A 21,377-nucleotide genomic window follows, 5' to 3' on the forward strand; every position below is an offset into this window, starting at 1 on the left:
TTGAGGCCGGAGCCCCGAGCGTGTCTCTCGACAGCCTAGGCATCGAGGACGTCGACGACTTCCTCTGAGGCGGGTCCTCGAGAGAGTCCGTCGACGACCTCGGTTCCACAGGCGTCGATGCCTTCTTCGAAGACTTCACAGGTGCACGCGGTCTCGAGGGCGTCGAGGACCGGGACCTGGAACGGGCATGACTAGAACGATTCCCCTTGTCCGAGCGGGACCTCTCCCGTGAATCGTGCCGACCACCCGAGCCTGAAGGCGTACGAGCGGTGTCTGAAGTACGGTCACGGCCGATCCCTCTCGGAGGCGCGGACGGACCAAAGCCCTGCGATTCAAGAATCGCCAACATTTTCTTCCCGAAGGAAGCCCATTCCTCCGGAGAGGAACGCTTGGTGGGATAAGAAACCCGCCGACGGGCGGAGTCCTCGGAAGAGGACAGGGAAGGGGACCGATGACAGCACGTCCTGGAGTGCCTCGAAGAGGCAGAGGAGTGGCGGGACCCACTCTGGGATCGAGACCCTCTAGACTTATGACTACGATGCAGAGAGTCGACCCTCGAATCGTCCGTCGAAAGTCCAGTGGACCTCGCCTTCCGGGGCTTGGACACCTTACTGACCGACAGCTTCTTCTTATGTTCCTGCAAGGCCTTGGACGTAAGCGACTGGCAGCCGACACAATCATCCGTGTCGTGGGCCTCCCCGAGGCACCAGAGCCAGGCGTTGTGGGAGTCCGTCACTGACATCTTGGACCCGCAGTCCCCACACTTCTTGAAGCCCGGATGCGGGGTGGAAGAAGAGGAAGACATCCCGATAACAACTTCACAAAACAAACAGGTTCGAAGAACCAAAAGAACAGAAACTCAGAAGAGTCGAGGCACGCCGAGATCTCTGAAGCGAACACGTTCGCGGAAAAAAATGGAACTGAGGCTACGGGCGTCGTGCGTCCTACTTATAACATCTAGTGACGTCGGCCATCGGAGGAGGTCCTCGAGGACGGATTATCGACGCAGGACGCCCAAAGATTTTCCGAAGCAGCACAGCTGTGGTGATTACTGTCATAGATATGGAATATGTCGGAGGACTCAATCCCCTCGAATGTAGCTTTTATGTTCTATAGTATGCACTCAGGGTCTTGTCACTGTACAACAATACCCTGGTAAATCACATTACTACTAATTCAATATATATGAAAAAAGGAACAAGGTACTTACCTGTAACTGTTGTTCTCCAGCATGGGTCTGGCATGGATTCACATGCTCATGAATATTTCCCGTCGTCAAGCCGGGAATCCTAGGTAAAGAAAAAAATCAGTTTGTTTTGTTTCTGAACTGTCTTCTTCCTACTAATAACCGATCACTGATCTCTGGGTCATACTGCCCCCAACCAATGACTGCCCTCTACCTAAGCCCCTACTCAGGCTGCCATCTTCAGATTTGGTAGCACGTAAAGTGGCAGTAGGACAAAGAGAAGAGCCGCAGAGGGGTAGACGGGAGGGTTCGCATGTGAATCCATGCCAGACCCATGTTGGATAACAACAGTTACAGGTAAGTAACTTGTTCCTTCTCCAGCATGGGGTCTGGCACTGATTCACATGCTCATGAATACAAGAATACATAGCAGTAGACACATGCACAACCAAGGGAGGTGGCAAGGCTCAACATTAAGCATCTCTTACCTCCTCGCCAGGCTCACATTCAAGCGCATAGGTTAGGTTGCGCAGCACTGGTTGGCTGACTCTGGACTCCTCCCTGGAATCCCGGTCAACGCAGTAGAATCTCGTGAAGGTGTGCGTCGACCTCCACGTAGCAGCCCTGCAGATGTCCAACAGGGGCACACCAGACAGGAACTCCGTAGTTGCAGCGATCGCTCTGGTCGAATGGGCTCTCGGACGGCCAGGCAACAGTCGGTTTGCCAACCGGTGACAATGGGTGATGCAGCTGGATAGCCACCTGGAAATGGAAACCTTGGAGAGGGCCTTCCCTTGGTTCACAGGGCCAAAGTTCACAAACAGCTGTGATGTTTTACGAAAATCCTTTGTTCGGTCCACCTAGAACTTCAGTGCTCTAGCCACATCTAACGAGTGCAAAGACCTCTCAGCCGGCGACGAAGGTAACGGGAAGAAAACAGGTAACACCAAGGGCTCGTTGAGATGGAAGTCTGACTGCACCTTGGGCATGAAGAAGGGGTGGGTCCTAAGCATGACCCTCGTCTCGTGGAATGTCAGGTATGGAGGCTTACAGGAGAGGGCCTGGATCTCTCCCACTCGTGCGGAGGTGATGGCCACAAGAAACGCTGCCTTCCACGACAGGAATTTCAGGGGCACCGAATGCAAATGCTCAAATGGCGGAACCCATGAGCCTAGCTCCCATGCCGGGGCCAGAGCCTTCACAGGCTGGAACGAGCGGAAAAGTCCTTTCATGAACTCCTTAGCTAGGCGATGGGACCACAGCGACGACCGCCCCGGAATTCTGGTATAGCGGGAGACGTCCGCCAGGTGAATTTTGATGGAGGCGTGCGCCAGCGACAGCAAGTACGGCAGCACTTGAGGGGCCGTAATCCGTAGAGGTTTTATCTTCTGTGCACGGCACCAGACGGTGAACCTCTTCCATTTATATCCATAGCACTTAAGAGTCGAGGAAGCCCTGGCCTTGGCAAGTACCTCCTTGCAGTCTGCCAGAATCCCGTAGCCTCCGAACTCTAGTGCTGCAGGTTCAGCGACCCTGAGGGCACGCCGACATGTCCTGAAGTTCCGGGTACCATATCTGCCTCAGCCACGCCGGTGCGACGAGGATCATCCTGCACCGGGACCGTCTGAGTTGACTGATGAGTCGAAGAAGCAACAGCAATGGTGGGAACGCATATAGGAACAGGCCGTCCCATGGGAAGGGGAATGCATCCCCCATGCTCCCCGGCTGGGGAAACCTTCTGGCAAACCTCTGGCACTTGGCGTTCGTCGCCGTCGCAAACAGATTGTGATTGCCCCATCGTCGGAATAGAAGATCCACTTGATCCTGCCGAAGCGCCCACTCGTGGCAAGAGTGCAGCTCACTGCTGAGTGAGTCGGTGACGGTGTTCTTCACTCCTGCCAGGTGAAAGGGTACCAGGAACATCTCTTAGGAGACGGCCCAGTGCCACAGATCCTGCGCTTCCCTGGAGAGGGTTGGGGATCTGGTGCCCCCCTGCTTCAGAATGTAGAACATCGTGGTGGTGTTGTCAGTGAAGACCCGCACCACCTTGCCCTTGAGGGACGGAAGAAAGGACCTGAGAGCCCAAAACACGGCCCGGAGCTCCAGGACGTTGATGTGCAGCGACCTCTCCTCCGGGAGCCAAAGGCCTCTTGCGTGAAGATCTCCGGTGTGCGCGCCCCATCCCTCCAGGGAGGCATCCGTCATCACCGTTTCCTGAGGTGCTGGGGTCTGAAAGTCCATGCCCGTCGCTAGATGCGCACGGGTGCCCCACCACCGGATCGCTCAACGGAATGTCTTGTTGAGGGTGATCTTGTCCACGAAGCTTCCCGCCACTTGTATCCAACGGGAGTCGAGGAACTCCTGCAGCGGCCGCATCCGCAACCTGCACAGCCAGACGAGGTAGATGCATGACAACATCATGCCGAGCAGGGACTTGATGGACCTCACCTTGGCAACTTCCATGGTCAACAGCCATTGTACCTTGCCCAGGATGGCTTTTATCCTCTCCTCCGATGGTGAAGCCAGCCGCGCCACTGTGTTGAGCCTGGCTCCCAGGAACAGTGTGTCCTGCGATGGCACCAAGCAGGACTTCGCATAGTTTATCGAGAACCCCAGTTCCGTGAGCAGGCGGACGGTCCTCGCTGTGTGTTCAACAGCAAGTTCCCTTGACTTCGCTCAGATGAGCCAATCGTCCAGGTAGGGGTAGACGTGGATCCCTGCAGGCGCAGCCGTGCCGTCACCAGTGCCAGGCACTTGGTGAGGACACTTGGGGCTGACTTCAAACCGAAGGGAAGGGCCTTGAATTGGTAGTGCCGCCCTTGGACCACGAAGCGCAGGAACTTTCGATGCCCCTTGTGTATGGGGATCTGGAAGTAGGCATCCTCCAGGTCCAGCACCGACAGGAAGTTCCCTTCTTCCAGCTGTCCCAGCACGTGCTGAAGGGTGACCATCCGGAATTTCTGGGATTTTATGTATTTGTTGAGGCGGCAGCGATCTAGAATGGGCTGCCAGCCGCCGGTCTTCTTTCGGACGAGGAAGTACCGCGAGTATACTCCGGAGCTGCAGAGCCTCTTCGAACGAGCTCTATCGCTCCCTTATTCAGCATTGCTCGTACCTCCAGAAGTAGTTGTGGAATGTGGTTTTCTTTTCTGGCCACAGGTGGAAAACAGGGAAACTTCCTTTGGAACTCCAGGGTGTGACCGTGGGCCAGGGCATCCAGCACCCAACAGTCGGTGGAGATTGACTTCCACACGCCAGCCAGCCTCCCAATGGGGTGCTCGGGTGGGGGGCTGACGTCACGGCCGGTTCAGTCCTACTTCGACGGGGCCTTATTACCTTGGCCCCCCTGGCGGCGACGACAATGTCCTATGGCCTTGCTGCGGCCTCTGTAGGCCTCCTGGGACGAAGACCGGGCCGCTTGACGGTATGAAGAATTGCCACCAAATCATTTGGAGGCACCCTGCTTGCCTACGGAGGACCGAAAGGACGGCCGTCGTTGTTGGAGCGTGCCTAAGGCACGGGCCGTCTCGGTGTCTGCCTTGATGGCCTGCAGTGAATCGTCCACTGCCTTGCCTAACAAGTTGTCCCAGTCGAAGGGCATGTCCCGTACCCTCGCCTGTACGTCCTGACGGAAGTCGGTGGCCCTGAGCCAACCACGCCAGCAAAGGCAAACACGGTTGCTCATCTGGCAGAAACCGGTGTCGGCGATGTCCGTGGCCACTGTGATAGCATGGTCCGAATCCACCTCGCCTCCTTGTAAGATTTCAAGGGCCTCCGCCCTCTTGTCGTCTGGGAGGAAGTCCAGGAGAGGGGCGATTTTAAACCACAGCTCCCTATCATAGCGGGCCACAATAGCGAGAGCGTTGGCTGCCTTAATGGTCGTCGCCGCCACCGAGATGACTCGACGTCCCATGGAGTCCCGCTTCTTCCCCTCGCCATCCGGCGGGGAAGTGGAAGTCGATGCTGTTGCCCTTACAGATTTCTTCCTGGCCGTCACAGAGACCACAGAGTCCGAGGACGGCTGTGCTCTGAGGCACATAGGGGCAGAGTCTGGAACCCGGTATTTCTTCTTGTACCGGTCTCTCTTCGCCATGGCCGAGCATGGGTTCTTCAGGAGGGGCAGCCCCTCGTCCCAGATGTCGTCCAACAGCGGGACCGAGAGCATGGGCTTCCTCTTGGCCTCTCGTTGCTGATAAAGGAACCCCTCCTTCTTCTGCTCTACGGGGCGCAGCTGAAAAAGCTCTGAGGCCCTAGCAATCGATCATGGCGTGGAACGAGCCAATTTTGTCGGGCAGAGAAGCCCGGGGTGGCGGCGAGGGGAGATCTGTTCTCGTCCCTCGGCGGAGGGGATGGATTTGAAGGATGGCAGGGTGGGATTGGATGGACTCACCTCCGCTTGGGTGGGTGGAGGGCTTCCTGACGGTCCAGGCACCGCTGGATCGCCCACAGGAGGCAAGGGCATCCTTGTCCTCATTTCTGAGCACACGGTGTGCAGGGCTAGTAAGATGTCCCCCGACCTGTCCATCGGTGCTGGCAGCGGTTGCAACAGGAGCGTCGGTAGCAGCCTAGTGTCCTCCGGTTCCTCTGTGACCTGCCGCTCCCGGTCGGTTCCCTCGTCGCTTTCCACGTCCGCCTCGTCGGGGTCCTTCCCGTAGGACCTGACCTTGACGAACCTCTTGTCAAGAACTGCCTTGAGGCCGAAAGCTTGTCCCCGGAGGAGATATCTGAGCCCGGTATGACTATCGTGCCCCCCCTTCTCGGCCAGGGGTTTCACAGGGGTCTTTTCTATGGGCAGGAAAGACTATTCCCTCCGGGCGGGCAGGGAGACTCCTGGCTTGGGGGTCGTCTCCACTGGGGCCGCATCTGCGGTCTTCACCAGGGACGCTACCACTCCCTCAATCGAAGCCTTAGCCTGGTGAATCTGGGCCTTCACAACCTTAGGCGCGTCTGAGGCCTTCAACGTGGGGGGAGGGTCAATGCCTCGCTCCCCCTTGGCTTTCTCTGTCGGAACCGACCGGGACTTCTCTCGAAGCTTACCTGGGTTGTCAACTTCCTTTCCTTCGAGCCGGAGCGTTGGCTCGTGGTTGACGGAATCAGCGATGCTGCGCCCGGCCTGGCAGCCATGGAGCCCGTACTCGCAGTGCTTTGCCTTATGTTGGGCCCCTGTTGCCAGAGTGCCCCCAAAGTTCTTAGAAGACCGCTCAGACTTTCTTTTGAGTGAAGTATGTTGCTGGGGCTCACCTGCCGCCGGGCTCCTCCTCTCCAGCCAGTCAGCGAGCCGCTTGTGACGGTCCTTCATGGTCGGGAGGACATGTCCTTGCAGAATGCACAGGCCTCCTCCACGTGCGATTTGTCAGAGTGTAGGCAGTAAAGGCACCAGGAGTGCCCATCCACCTTGAAGACGTTCTGTAGTCCACATCCTGGGCAGATCCTAAACAGAGGCGCCGAGTCTCCTTTGTCTTTGGCCATGTCCACGCGGGGTAGGCCTCAAAGATCTTCTAGAATCCTCCAAGAAGTTAAAGTCAATTAAAAATCGCCCTTTAGGGGCGTAGGAGCTTCCGAAAACGGGTCACCGTTATTTGGATGAAGAATCGGTGGAGCTTGAGACTCAATTGACCTAAAAAAATAGAGAATTTCTATAGCACGAGGATTCCCAACACTTGAATGTGCGGTAAATATCTGAAAATGGCTGCCTGAGTAGGGGCTTAGGTAGAGGGCAGTCATTGGCTGGGGGCAGTATGACCCAGAGACCAGTGATTGGTTATTAGGAGAAAGACAGTTTAGAAACGAAACTGATTTTTTCTTTACCGAGGATTTCCGGCCTGACGAGGGGAATATTCATGAGCATGTGAATCCATGCTAGACTCCATGCTGGAGAAATAAGATTTTCGTCAATCCAATGCACTCCTCACTCCATGTGCACTGTCTTCGCAGTACCACTGAGTTGTAGTATTGTTGGTGGCTCTGCTGTTGGGCTTTCCATGGTTAATGTTGCACAAACACCAAGCTGAGCTGAACTGTATCCGAAATTAGCCATGCGCATGCCTGTGCACCCACGGACTCCCGAGCGCACTGCTCATAGTGAGGCCCTTTCCTCGAATATTGTAAGCCTGCAGGCGTGCCGAGCAGCGCCGTAGTAGAAGCGTGCTCGGGCACGACGAACAAAGGTTCTCCCTCTAGAACAAATGAGGGATTTGGCATGCTGCGGTGTGTGCATGCCGAATGATGCGCCTCCTGTGGCGAGTATGATTTACCATTGCCTCTCACTCAGCCGACGTCCCTGCACCAGCAAAATTGCTCGCCGGCCCGGCCTACGTCATACGGTTAATATGCACGCACTACCTTGCGTGCATGCGTGCTCGCCACAGAGGCAGCTCGCTGCCATCACCGTCAATGCGACAGCTACAATGACTGTTAATCAGTGTTGCAAATCCCCGATGTCACATCTAACACTAATCAGATATAACGCTGCAAACTCGTGCTGGCGTTACCAGACGAAATATACAGTGTCAAGAGTAATGCTCAGCTCTATACTGTGTCAAGAGTAATGCTCAGCTCTAAAGTATAAAGCATGCTCTACAAGTGTACACACATTATAAAATTGTAGCTATAGCTCGCAGCCACTATATTAACACAGTAGATGGGGAGCAAATCAAAGTAGCACTTATCTGCTGGAAGCAACAAAAGTAAGAGGAAGGCACGCGGACAGGAGATGACAAAGGGAAGTCTGGAGTGTTGAATGTTGAAGATAGAAACTACTGAAAACGGAAAAGCCTCACGCGAAAAGTGTTTTTCTAATAGTTTCCAGTGGATTGGATTTGGTTACAAAACATGTTAGAAATGTTGAAAAGTTTCTTATAAGACATTTTGAGTTTTAAAGGCTGCTGGATAGAAGTATAAGCATAATGGTGCCTCCGGACTCCTCTAAGAGTCTAGTCATGTTTGCTTAGATTAATGAAACTTTACTGAGAGAAAATGGTTCAGATCCCTGTGAATTAGTTAATTCTAATAGAACCAAAAAGAAACTTTTTGAAAGGGACTGGATTATTACGATCAAACTACTTAACACATTCGCCTAGTTTTCAGAATATGCAAATGTTGTAGGCATCGTAAGAAATTGTCAAAATACATACACTTTTTCCCTTGCAATATGGTTAGGGGTGTCTATTTATGATTCAAACTGAATCAGGTGCCTACTCTGGAGTGCTTTGGTCCTAGATAGTGCTTTGGTCCTAGATAGGGCCTTCTTAAATATGAAAGCTCCTGCAGAGTTTGTGGCACTCCGGAGGAGCTTGAAACAATGAAACGTCGCACTGTAACAAGGCATTTAAAACCCATGTCATTTGAAAAATGTATAGTACCAAACCATCCTTATTTTGGGGAGGGGCTATGGCATAGACTCATGATTGGCGATAATATTGGATTGCTACTGGCATTGAAAACTTTTTTATAAATGACTATGATCTACTAGATGTTCTAAACAAACAGGAAATGGCGCAAGCACTTTAAAGAATTGTACTTTGCAGTTTTTGAAATTTTGTAATGTAATTTTAGGTTTTGTTTTATAGGCTTTTTCAATGAACTTTGATGTCACTAATTTATTGCACTAATCAAATATAAGAAATTGTGTAAGGTTTTATTTTACTATTTTTCTTTGCACACTGGGATGTAATCCTCATTCATTCTGGCTTTACAGAGTCAAGTATTCTTGTTTCTATAGGCAGATAGGCAAGTCCAGGTGGTAGGGAAAGCTTGAAATAACATGGGTTGGGCCAGATGTCGCAGGTATAAAAGGATAGCTGTGTGCAACCCAATTTCATAAACTACCCTACATAGTACCAAGCTATAGGGTAGAACTGGTAACAAATCTATTTCAGCAAGGTCATTCTATAGTGATTGAAAGCTGCAGGAAAACAATTTGGAATAACTTTCCATCTCTCGTCCATCTGTGACGAAGTCCGGCAAACGCATATTTTACACAAAGAGGGAATCAAGGGGCATTTAAAGTGTGATAAAAGGGTGGATTATGGAGCCTGGGACAATTTTAAGGAGAGGGTAGCCTGTTATATTCCAATAATGTAAACTTCACCTTTGTACTCCCAGGGACAATGGGCCTCATTAGACGTTTGGTGGTATCCCGCAGGTAAATCCAGTGGGATACCACCAAACAGTAATACCGTTAACGCCACTTGGTCTGCTGGAATTACCAGCATATTACAAGTGGCGCTAAGTGCTGGAATTCCCCATTCCATGGGGGAAATTGCTGATAATACCTGTGCCGGTAATACCAGCATTTTCTGGTGGTGGGGTGCCAGAATTACCGGCAGTTCGAGGATGGAGGTAAATCTGGCCACCCCACCACCAAACTTGGTATGCCGGTGAAGTAGCGTGCCAGTATGCAGTAATACCGGCACGTTATTACCACACCGGCACACTCATAATGAGGCCCAATGTGCTTTATATATACCAAGATCAGGCATTGCATTACTATTCCCGGATAGTCTCAGAGTTGGTTCAAGATTGCACACATTTTGAAACCCTGGTCGTATAGGCTACAATGACTACTGGTTATCCTTCATAGCTAATAATTGTAGATACAGGAGTAGTACTAGTAACACTTTTTATCAAGCAAAGCATGAACAGTAAATCCATTTCAAGGCACTAATCCCTATATGAAGTTAAACCCAAAACCAAACACAATTACATGCATAAACGGGAGGTAGTCCAAAAGGAGATTTCAACTGGATCATGGCCATGTATCTGGGCCTTGGCCAATAAACCTGTAACAGCAACTCAAATTAAACATTTGACACAAACTTCTCCTATGAGGTATTGAACATCTGAGAGACATCATGCTATTTTCCCAGATTCCTCTGGCATATGTACCAGGAGGTGGCACAAGGTCCACTGCCTTACCTTGCTGGTGGATAGCGGTGAGGTTGCCAAGGGGCCAGACACAGCCACCGGCCACGCAATTATGTTTCTAACGGAGTTACTGTGACGATGCCCTGGCTACTCCACCCCAACATCCGAAGCCCGTAAGGCAGGAGCTCGTCACATTACCTTTAAGGGCCAGGGGTGTTGAAGGTGGCAATAAAGGAGCAGCAGGGGCCTGTATTCTCTGCTCTCCTAGCACGTGTACACAAATCTACAAAGAGAAAGAGCAATATCTCAACTAGGATGGGAAATTTGAGAGGGAAGTAGCCCAGTCATAGTGCAATTCCTCCTTAAGACCAGTTAAGCTAACGTAGTCCAAACAGAGAGCACAGCCAGGGTTTGACATCAGAGAGGACCACCGGAGGGATGACTAGCAAACCCAAGGTACCACGACAAAACTGGATGATATCTCCAGGGAGGGCAGAGCAGTCAGCAAATCCCTCCCACAGCTGCTTAAAAAGAATAAAGAGACAACCAGGATCCCAACACCAGAGATGCTGGAAGGTGGGGCAAATGCTCTTTGAAAGAAAGGCTGTGGCAGAAGGTTGCAGGAGTCTACAGGTCATCATTTGGAGGAAACCGCATCAGGAGACTGGAGGCCAGTGAAAAGACCAAGGAGAATGGGTCAGGAGGGACCAATGAGGCTGGGGTAAATCAGAGAGATAGGAGACAAGAGGAGAGACCCGGAGGAATGGAATAAAGTAGGTCCAGGATGTTGGGAAATGAAATAACCTTTAGAAGGAGACTTGAGACCAGGTGCACAGGAAAGGCCCAGACAGTTGTAAAGAGTGAGACCCACATGGCTGGGAAGGGATACTCTGAAAAGACTAGGAATTGACTGAACTAAGGGACTGGAAGCAGAGAGATCCGGAAAGCTGGGAAGAGAGGAACCCAGAGGGTTTGGAAAGGAGACTCAGGAGATAAAACACTTGGCAAGGAGACGGCAAACCGTTAGGCACGATGAAGTGAAAAGGAGATCGAGGATTGGGAAAATAAGCAGGTGGAAGAACAGAGAGGCAGAGCAGTTGAGAAATCAGAGAGGAGAAATGAAAAGTGACAGAAGTAAAGAAGATAAATCTAGGAACATCAAATTAGTAAAGAGGAGGGCATAGACTGGTGTGTAATAGGAGTGAAGTAGTGTTCAGATGGGGGAGGGAAATCCTGTATTGAGCAAGAAGGTGTATGGAGGAAAGAGCAAGTGGAAGAGCACAAAGGAGGTACAGCAGTACAGCAAGAGCCTGAGACATTAAGAAAGGTATCCTTGGGTAAGAGTTTGAAGCAAGATGACAAGGTAGAGAGGCAGCTGGGATTGAGATGAGACAAAAAGGTCCTCAGAGATGGAATCAGCAAGAGTCCCAAAAGAAACCCGAGAGAAAGATGAGGTCAGCCTTACTGTCGGTCAAGGTCTGGGCAAGGTATGCTCCAAGTTACAGCTGTTTGTAGAATGACCATCAGACTCCTGGGCAGCCATGGAGACCAAGACTCTAATAAAGTATACGCCAAGAGGAAGAAGGGTACAGGAACACCTTAGATCCCACAGTATGTGTGCCAGGAGGGACCTAGAGGAAGCAGGAACCCATAAACCCAAAATGTAATGTGCTACTAAGAGAAAGCAGCAGCTGGGCTAAACAAATTTGGTTGGACATTTTTTGCACTTCCCCAAGACACCCTTATGAGTGTACCCAAGAACCAAGAACTTGAACCAGATGAAGTTTTCTTAAGCAGACCCAGTTTGTTATTTTGGCCCAAATTGTTTCACAGGCCATAGTAAGCCTTTATATTAAGTTTATAGGTTCATCTGGCCTTGCATGTGTCAATCGTTGTCAACCAATTGACAGATGTTATTTCCTAAAGCAATACGTTTCTGTAAAGTCCTATTAAAGAGAATAATAGGTATGGAACTATACATTAAACCATTGAATATCTTGCTTGGGGACACAGATTACAAATACGCGCACATTTACCACTAAAGAAAGTGAGCTCCTCTCCCATGCACTCATTGCAACCAAAATTACCATGGTACATGAATTAAGCATCTGTTAATAAGTAGTAGTAGTACAAGTATCAAAATGTTTGACCTCCCTTTGGAGACACTGAGAATGAATATTAAATGTGCAAAGTGAACACCAATATGTGAAATGTCCACTTATTCAGACGACGAGGGTCTTTATGCAGGGTGATTTCTTATGGGTCTCTGTCCCTATATGAGGAGCCTGCCTTACTTGCTGGGTTTAACTGCGCAATATGGCACAAGTATGATCATGAGGGAGGTGAATTTTTTTGTCTCTTCGGGAAGAGAATATCAGCACTTTGAGGATTGCAATGCTACATTTGAAGGGGTGTGGGTCATCTCTGCTACAGTGCACTCAGTCAAAGGCTCTTAAACGTATTCTAATAGTTAGGTGTGTTTAGATCAATCTGGATCCTTGTCTAGGAAAATTGATACTAAGACATGTTTGAGGCGGGTGCATTTGAGCCCCCTGCACCTTCAATCTCTATGTGTCCGATGTGGATGAACGTCTGGAAGCGTGTTTGTTTGTTCCCACTAAATTAGAGTTGTGTAGTTTAATTTGGCTTTTGTATGTTGATTTCTTATTATTTAACCATACTCCCCTGGGTTTACAGCGACCGATAGCTTACTTGAGATTATGCAAATGGGAATTCATTGAGAATTAATGCGGAGAAGACAAAGCTCTTGCTGATTGCAAAGTTTGGGAAAAGGTGAATTTTTTATTTGAAAATAAACTAGGATTGTCTGGAGGTGCTAGACAGTTTGATCTATTTTTGTTTTCACATTCTTGGCAAACCAAGCAAAACATATAATTGTTACTAAATGGTGCACCAGGCAACTGCCTCGGCTCCCAAATGCAGCAAATTAAATCGAGATACTGTACATTTTCATTGATCACGTTAGTGAAGTTTTATGACGGGAAAGTGATTCTGAAATTAATTCAAACTTTAAAATTCTGTGGTGTGGATATTTTACACAAGTTGGAAAGCTATATATGGCGCCAAGTTTTGCATATTCCAAATACAGTGCCCACAGATGCAATTTGTTTCGAACTGGGATTGAATTCTATTGTGGTTCATGCACAGTGGAAATACTTGTAATCCTATTTTAAAATGTTGAATCCCCCGCAGCCTTCAACCTCACCTCCCCTCCCCCGCGCGCTTTGCTATACGATGATTTGGCAGCAGATATGAGTAATGGCCAAGAATCTTGTGTTGAACTTGTTTTCTGCATATTGTGGTAAGATGTTGTCTCAATTGGACACGACTCGATTTGATCTTAAATTCAATCCAGGCAAAATAAAAACTGGTTTGTATCAATTTGATCAGATTTGTACCGTGGAGGCATATCATGGTTTTGAGTCACTTAGTTACTTAAAACATGAACATAAGCAACTTGGGGTACTTGTACCTTATTTAAGAATGTTCCATTTGCCCGCAAGCCGGCTGGGAATTCCTCCAATGTCATTGGAATCTACTTCCAACGAGAGATTTTGAAAAAACGCAAAATGATTGAACAGCAAGTATGTTACTGCCGGTTTTGTGAAGACCATAACAAACTAGAAACTCTCAAACATATACTTCTATATAGATCCAAATAGCTGCTAACACGTATTATGTATCTTAAAGACTTTGTTAATTTCACGAGTTTTGTAGAGAGAGAACAGCTATGGCTGAGATGCCTTGGGGGTACACCCACCTCAGTGGCTCTCGTTGTGATTGGGTTCCTTAGGATTTGGATGATTTTCTGGGAATATTCCATAGAGGGTAGTTTTAGATTTTTTTTTCTCCAATTTTCTGTATTTATGAACTTCTAACTTGTCAACTAAGTCATGAATTTTAGATTTGATTATCTAGTTTTTATATTTAGGCCGCTACAATGTCTTAATTTGATTATCATATTTATTTTTGTTATATATTGATGTCATCAAATTGAGTGTTCACTGTTTGTATTGTTAAGGTTGAAACATGTTTTTTAACCAATATACAATAAAAAATAAAATAAATTGAGAGGGGGCTGTCCATACCATCACAGTACATTACTACAACAGGTCTGACATACAACATATAGAAATCTCTCATGTGAAGCAATGAAAAAGGCCTTCTAACTTAAACTGAAAATGCCAGTGGTTTATAAGGACCGCTATAGGAAGGGTCTTGGGAGAAAATCTTGTAGAAGCCCTAAATGGCGTCTATTACGGCATAATATGTAGATAATGTGATATACCTCACTCCGGACTACACAAATTACATTTCAAAGGTAAAGACTGACCCAAGTTGACAAGGCTGCAGAGGTGTTATGTAAGGTTGTCTAAGAAGGAAGCTGACACAAGGGTGGCATGTTGGGTGCTATATACCTTTAGTTATGGAAAAAGAAACCTTCACTATCCCTTTCTCCTAAGAGGGGTTTCCCTGCCTCAAGCTAATACTAAAACATGTCTGAATGTCCGTAAAAATCAAACTCCACCATCCTGTGTCACAGCCTACTTCTATGCCCTACACTACAACTAAAGAATAATATGGTATTCAGGTGTTGTTCCCAAAAGGTTATCTTGAAAAGGTATGCCAGGGGAAGGACTCCCTTTCCCTGGGTTGTAGTTCCAACAGACCTTGTACAACTCATTTTTATAGACCAGGAGAATGACTCCCTTGACTGGTATTTGTCTGAGTGCTCCCTTCGTTCCGCTGACCACTTCCTCCTCACTGTTACACCCTCCCCTGGTGCCTCGTCCCGTTTCCCCTCCTTCCAACTCCTAGCCCCCCTCCACTGGAACTCCTTACCTTTCTCAATCCGCTCTATTCCTACCTTTTCCTCATTCTGCACATCCCTTAAATCTCTCCTTCTCCACTCCCCGCCATGATACTCCTCCCCCTTCTCGCTCCCCCTCTCCCACCCTTTCCCTCTTCCCCTTAATCCTCTCCCTCCTCTTCCCCCTCCACCTCCATCCTCACCCCTTCTGTTTCCCTCCTCCTCCTCCTCCCCTTCCTCCCTCTTCCTCCCAGCTCTACTCCACTACTCTCCCCCTTCCCTTCTGTCTAATTGCTCTACATACTGTTTTGTTGCTCTGATTCAAAATTTGTAATTTGCTTCTACTGTTACTGTTATTTTGTTATTGTTAAATGTATCCTGTTAAAATTTGCAGCGCTTTGGTGTAAAGCGCTATATAAACTTAATAAATACAAAATACAAATACAAAACATAGTTCACAACAAGGCCAGGGGGAATGATTCCCTTCCCCTGGCGTCTCAAGTATATTCAAAGGACTCGTTTCCTCACTAGGAGAATGACTCCCTTCTCCTGGTGTTTGAGAGTACTTATTTTCTGTATCTTTCAAACTTGGAGTTTATCTTACCACTCTTCCACGGTATCAGCAAAGCCCTCAAGTCCTTTGGGTTCCAGTAGACTTATCTCTGCCACCGCGATGAGGAAGATTTCCTCAGATGCCTCTTTCAGTAGTGTTAGGGTCCCAGACGCTTCTCTGGTGGTCAGTGGGATTATCTCAGCCACTGATGGGAGGACGATTTCCTCGGATGCTCAGTTCACTTGTGTTGGGGTCATATACATTTCTCTGGTGATCAGTGGGCTTATCTCTGCCATGACTACGAGGAACATTAGCTTGGAGTCACCCTGTGTTCCCTCTGTGTTCGCCGTAGCACCCGTTACTTTCACTAGGGCTTGGGAACGTCACTGGGGCTTCCTGTGACTGCGGTTCATCTCTACAACTCTTGGGGATGCTCTCCTCCGCTCTCGCTGCACCACAGTGTCTCAGCGTGCAGCTCCGCTTCTCCTGGGTCTCGTGCCTGGGTCTATTCCAGCGAGACCCCAGGAGGACTCTCAGTTGCTGACCAGGGTCCTTGGTTCTTCTCTTCCTCGGGTCTGCCGTCCAGGTTTGAAACTATGCGTGGAACAGTCTCCACCTCTGCTGCTTCTTTCAGCTGAGCTTGAAAAGTTCTCTAGTCAATCATCTCTTCTTATGCACATTGTTGCCAGTACCTCTTTGGGGGATTGTCAAAGTGCTTTGTTTCTTTTGACACCTGTATCTTTATGCCTCCTCAGGGCCATTTCGTACTAGCAGAGTCAGTAAACTTCATGTTTTATGTGCACTTCTTTGTCCTCGTGTTTTCTGTTTTCGGTGTATCCCGTGTGCTACAGTAATTCATTGGTCTACGCTCAAGGAAGTGGTTTGGAATGGAGGAGGGGATCGGGTTAGGAAATGTTGGGGTGTGACGTTCAACGGTCTGTAGCCTTGGTGGTTGTCCTTGTCACCAGAAGGGCAGTCCCTCCCCCCATGAGGTCATCCCGCATTAATACACCCCAATGGAGACTATTTATTTATTATAATTATGTTATGGTTCAAAGAGCTTGATCATAATACACAAACAGATATAAATAAATACAATAGATAAAATACGAATACATGTAAAACAACAATCATCTAACTAATTCAGACATCATATGCAAACATAATATGCATAAATATCTTATTCATGCTACGTAGTACATTTGTTACAATACGTGATGATTCATAATTGTTGGAGTTTAAATAGGCGTAACCAGCCCCAGTGTGCTCAATCCATCATATATTATACCATTAAAATAATAAAATACTTGTAAATATACAAAATACAAAATAAAATATACCCAAAGGCCAAATGAGTCTATCATCCCAGTTCGTCAAGTTAAGACATATTTCCCTACCATTTCTAATTCAAGAAGTGAATTCCATATATTAAATAGTGCGATATGCATAGATTTATGACCTGAGTTTCGGCAATACCGCCAAAAAGACACTGTCTTAATATTATTAAGATCAGAGACAAAAGGCCCCAGCCACTTTATATATAAGGCAAAATGTTCTTTGCACTCCGTCAGGACATACTGGACAGTCTCTGGTTTAGACAGCTCCTCGCATCTTTAGGAACTCCCTGCTCAGGCCCAGTCGAGAACAGCACTGGTAATTTACCAATTTTTAACAAAAGCATAAATCTGCACAATTCAGGGGAAGCACAAAGTTGGATGTAACCTTGTGGGGTTTTATAGTTCTGATTCTGCAGGGCACACTCTGGATGTTCTGATCTCCTCAGACCTCCCCTTTTCGACCCCTCTCACCACTCCTCTCTCCTGGAGTGACCACATTCTCCTTTCCTCCCATCTCACTCTCTTTACCGCTCAGGTCAAGCCAACCCCAGCACTGCCACTTACCTTCTCCGTTATCCGACCCATGAAGTATGTGTCAGTTGAGGCTTTCATCGCCACTTTCTCACACACCCCCCAGGCTCACACCCTGACAAAGCCCTTTCCATGCTCCATTCTGCTAGATCTGATAATCTTGATGTTCTTGCCCCTGTCATGAGAATACGCTTGAAGCCCTTGGTACGACTCAGACCTTGTCACCCTTAAACGCAAGTGCAGGGTGGCCGAAAGCAAATTGCGTGCTTCTGGTACATCCTCTGTCAAACTGGCCTGCCGCCTGCTCCAAAGGCAATACCGGCTCTCTGTCCGCACCAAGAAGAGAGCCCGCGTCTCTGCGGCATCTAACAACTCGGGTGAACTCTTTAAAATCTGCAAGGAGCTGGCCAATCCTGCTGCAGTCTCTACCTCTCCTGTTCCCTCCCAGGCCCTAGGCATGGCGCTGGCTTCTCATTTCATCTCTAAACCTCAGGACATCCTGTCCTCTCGCTCTTCCTCTCCTCCTCCCTCTACTCCCTGCTCTTCCTCTGGCCCTTGTTCGGCCACCTCTCCTCCCTCCTTCTCTGCCTTTCTCCTGTTCTCCTCAGACAAGGCTTCTAGACAAGTCCAATCTATGAAAGTCTTGTCAAAACAGGTTCACCCATGTTCCTTCACAACCATCAAGGACCACATCGACACCCTGGCTCCTGCTGCGGCTGATTTCTGCAACCACTCCTTCGCCACTGGAGTCTTCCCCTCCCCCCTGAAGCACTCCCTTGTGCACCCTCTTCTTAAGAAACCCTCTGCCGACCCTTCCTGCCTGGCTAACTATCACCCAATCTCCATCACTCCTTTCATGAGCAAACTCCTGGAAAAGCTGGCCATCTCCCAGCTTAATCTTCACTCTCCATGACCATCAGTCTGGCTTCAGAGCTGCCAGAAGCACAGAAACTGCTCTCCTGAACATCCGTGAAGACCTACTCTCCAACCTCGATTCCAGCACCCCCTGTGTCCTTATCTTACTTGATCTCTCTTCTGTCTTTCACACGGTCAACCATGCCATCCTGCTCAACCGTCTCCGTGATAACCTGGGTATCACCGATCAAGCACTGGCTTGGCTGACATCCTTCCTCTCTGATTTACCCTACCAGGTCCAACTTGGGTTCTTCCTCTCCTCTATCTCTACCTGTGGTGTTCCCCAGGGGTCTAACCTTTCTCCCTGGCTGTTCAACCAATACCTGGCACTTCTTGCCCACCGCATTGCTGCTCTCTGCCCCAACTTTCAGTGCTATGCGGATGACACTCTGCTTATTTTCAGGCTCCCTTCAGCCACCTCTTCTCCTCTCATCTCTGACTGACTGTCCACCATCCAGGAGTGGTGTGCGGCCAATGATCTCTGCCTCAATGCCATTAAGACCGAGATTCTCCTCATCGTCACACCTACTGCCTCCTTTCCCGTCCCTCTCTGGCCAGCCTCTCTTGGCCCTATTCCTTTTCCCAACTGTGAGGCTAAAAACCTTGGTGTCATCTTCGACTCCACACTTTCCTTCTCTCCTCACATTTCTGACGTCTCTAAGAAGTCTCACTACCAGCTGCACCTCCTCAGATGTATTCTTCCTTTCCTCTCCTTCCCCCAGAAGCTCACTGTCTCCAGAGCTCTGGTTCTCTCTAGGCCGGACTAGCCTCTTTCTAAATCTGCCTGCCTCTACTCTACGCCCTCTGCAACTCATCCAAAACAGGAATGCGAGACTTGTCCTTGGCTTCAAGCCCAGGGATCGTATCTCTCCAGGACTGAAATCTCTGCACTGGCACCCAGTGGCAGCGAGGATTAAGTTCAAAACTCTCGGCATTGTCCACCAGACCTTCTGGGGCCTGGGACCTTTATACCCTCAATTCTCTCTTCCTAAATAGCTTCCTTCTCGAGCTCTTCGCTCATCCGCCTCCAACTCCCTCAGGGTCAGTCGATCCTCCAAGCAGCGAGTTGGTGGTAGATCTCTTTGTTCTGCTGGGGCCTCCTTCTGGAACAGCCTCCGTGCCTCTCTGAAACTTGAGGAGAACCATCTCTGGGTCCGGAAGCACCTCAAGACCTTCCTCTTTGCTTCTGCTTTCTCTCCTCCTCTCCCCTGCTGCTCTCCGGACTGAATCTGAAACTGCACTGGTTACCCGGCTACCCTCGAATCTCGGGACCAGGCGTCCCCCCCCCACCCCACCAGTTGCACACCTGCACTGCCTCCCTGGCAACCCTGCACTCTGGAACTGTTTCTGTATCCCTACTAGCACTTGACACCTGGTGTCTGCACTTACCCTTGCACATGCCACCAGCTGGCTGCACTTTCATGTATTGCATTTATTTTACTGCTATCTTCTGTAATACACTGGCCCCTCCCCTTTCCCCCTGCACTTTTCCCCTTCCTTTCTCCACTGCACTTGCGCGATCTCAATGTCACCGGCCTAGTAGGATCATTGTCTCCATCTTGCCTCTGTTTCCCCTCCCTTGCCTCGTCGCGCCTTGAAACACTTGTGTACAGGCGCATTATAAATGCCTCATCATATCATATCCTATCATTATTAAGTTGATCCACTGTGGTGCAATAGCTAGTGAGTTGAGCAAGAAGTTTACCAACAGCTTTACTAATCAGTTCTTGTAAGCTATCCTCCCAAACAGGCTTCCAGCACATGTTTACAAAGTACACATATACAAGGGAGGGCAAAGATTCCAATTTTGTAGTCAGCAGTTGTTGGCCCAGTAGGTTTAACACTGGGCAAACGGGTGCCTTGCATGCCTTTAAAAAAAGAAGGCTTCTCCTTTTAATTACCATAGCGGAAAGAGAAATAAGGCCTAACTCCAGGTGAATAATTTCCATTGGGACACTAGGCCCCAGGCCCAACATTATCCTTCAAAATTTTCCTTCAAGCACTTTAAGCCAGGAAAGATCCTTCATACTGATAACTTCAAGTCCAAAGACTCCTAGATACTTATAGCTATGCACTCGCTCAATAACATTCCCATCAATGACCAATGTGGGAGTCACCACCCGCTTGTGTGAAAAATGCATTAGAGACTACTGGGTAGCGGCCACACCTCCCTGGCCTCATGAAAAGGGGCTCCCCTCTGGGGAGAAGTGATACCATCTGATGGTTCGTCACAGTTAGTACCTACCTTTTTATCACATGAACTTGTCCTAAGCTGTTACACTACTGAGAAGAACGGTTGCTTGTGAAATGTTTCAATTGGGAGGCAGTGAAGGTATTTCTAACCCAACAGGAGGGTGGCATTTGGAATTTTTCACAAAAGTGCTATTTGTGATTAGAGTCAAAGAAGCCAAATGGAAGTCTCCTCATTCCTTCATTCAATATTTGAATGCCTGATATGAAAGCTCCTGATGGCTAAGAAATTAACTTGTACATTTATTTGATGAAGCAGCAAGTTTCTTCTTGGAATTATTTTCTGAATTACGTTCAAGGTTCAAATAAGGATTGCAACTGGTCTAGGAGGCTGTTCATGCTGTTCTTAAGCAGAGGCGATTTATTAAGATGTCAATATGGAACATGGGATACACTATACAGTGGCTTACCATAACTTTGCTTTACACATTCAACAGGCTTATTGACTGGAATGACTGGGTACTAGGATTAATCTACAGCTACAGATGAGGGCTAAGATAAATGTGGTTAATATGTTCAGAATGTCTTTTTGTTGCTAATTTGATCTTGAATGAGAATTTCTTAATTTTATAATATGTGAAAATGTTAATAAAATATTTTAATACAAAAAGTGGCTGCAAACATAACTGCTTCAGTCAAAGTACTCTAGAAAAAACAGATCTGTCTCTTACTAAATATCATGTAACAATAGTGTCATAATATATTAATGCCTTAAAAAGTCCACTTACCTTACACCGAAAGTAGTTTTCTATTTGTTGCAGACTATCACGTAGCTTTGCCAGACCTACTGAAGGTACCTGACAGAAAAATGTTCCATCTGAACAAACATTTGTCACTCTCACATTTGTATATAAGGCATCGACCTGAAAAAAAGGAACTGTCAATTAATACTTTCTGCATTCCTGTTAA

General features: G+C 48.3%; 1 protein-coding gene across 2 annotated transcripts in view; it reads right to left on the bottom strand.

The window, feature by feature from the left end:
• The window catches only part of TDRD7 (tudor domain containing 7), a 2,843,905-nt gene that overhangs the window by 889,582 nt on the left and 1,932,946 nt on the right, over nt 1-21,377 (bottom strand). For both annotated transcript variants that reach the window (XM_069630367.1, XM_069630366.1), the window contains one exon: nt 21,197-21,331. In XM_069630367.1, the coding sequence (XP_069486468.1) occupies nt 21,197-21,331 (135 nt within the window). The remainder of the gene's footprint in view (nt 1-21,196; nt 21,332-21,377) is intronic.

Source organism: Ambystoma mexicanum, chromosome 6q (genome assembly GCF_040938575.1).
Source record: "Ambystoma mexicanum isolate Mex_15411 chromosome 6q, UKY_AmexF1_1, whole genome shotgun sequence".
Taxonomy (NCBI): Eukaryota; Metazoa; Chordata; class Amphibia; order Caudata; family Ambystomatidae; genus Ambystoma; species Ambystoma mexicanum.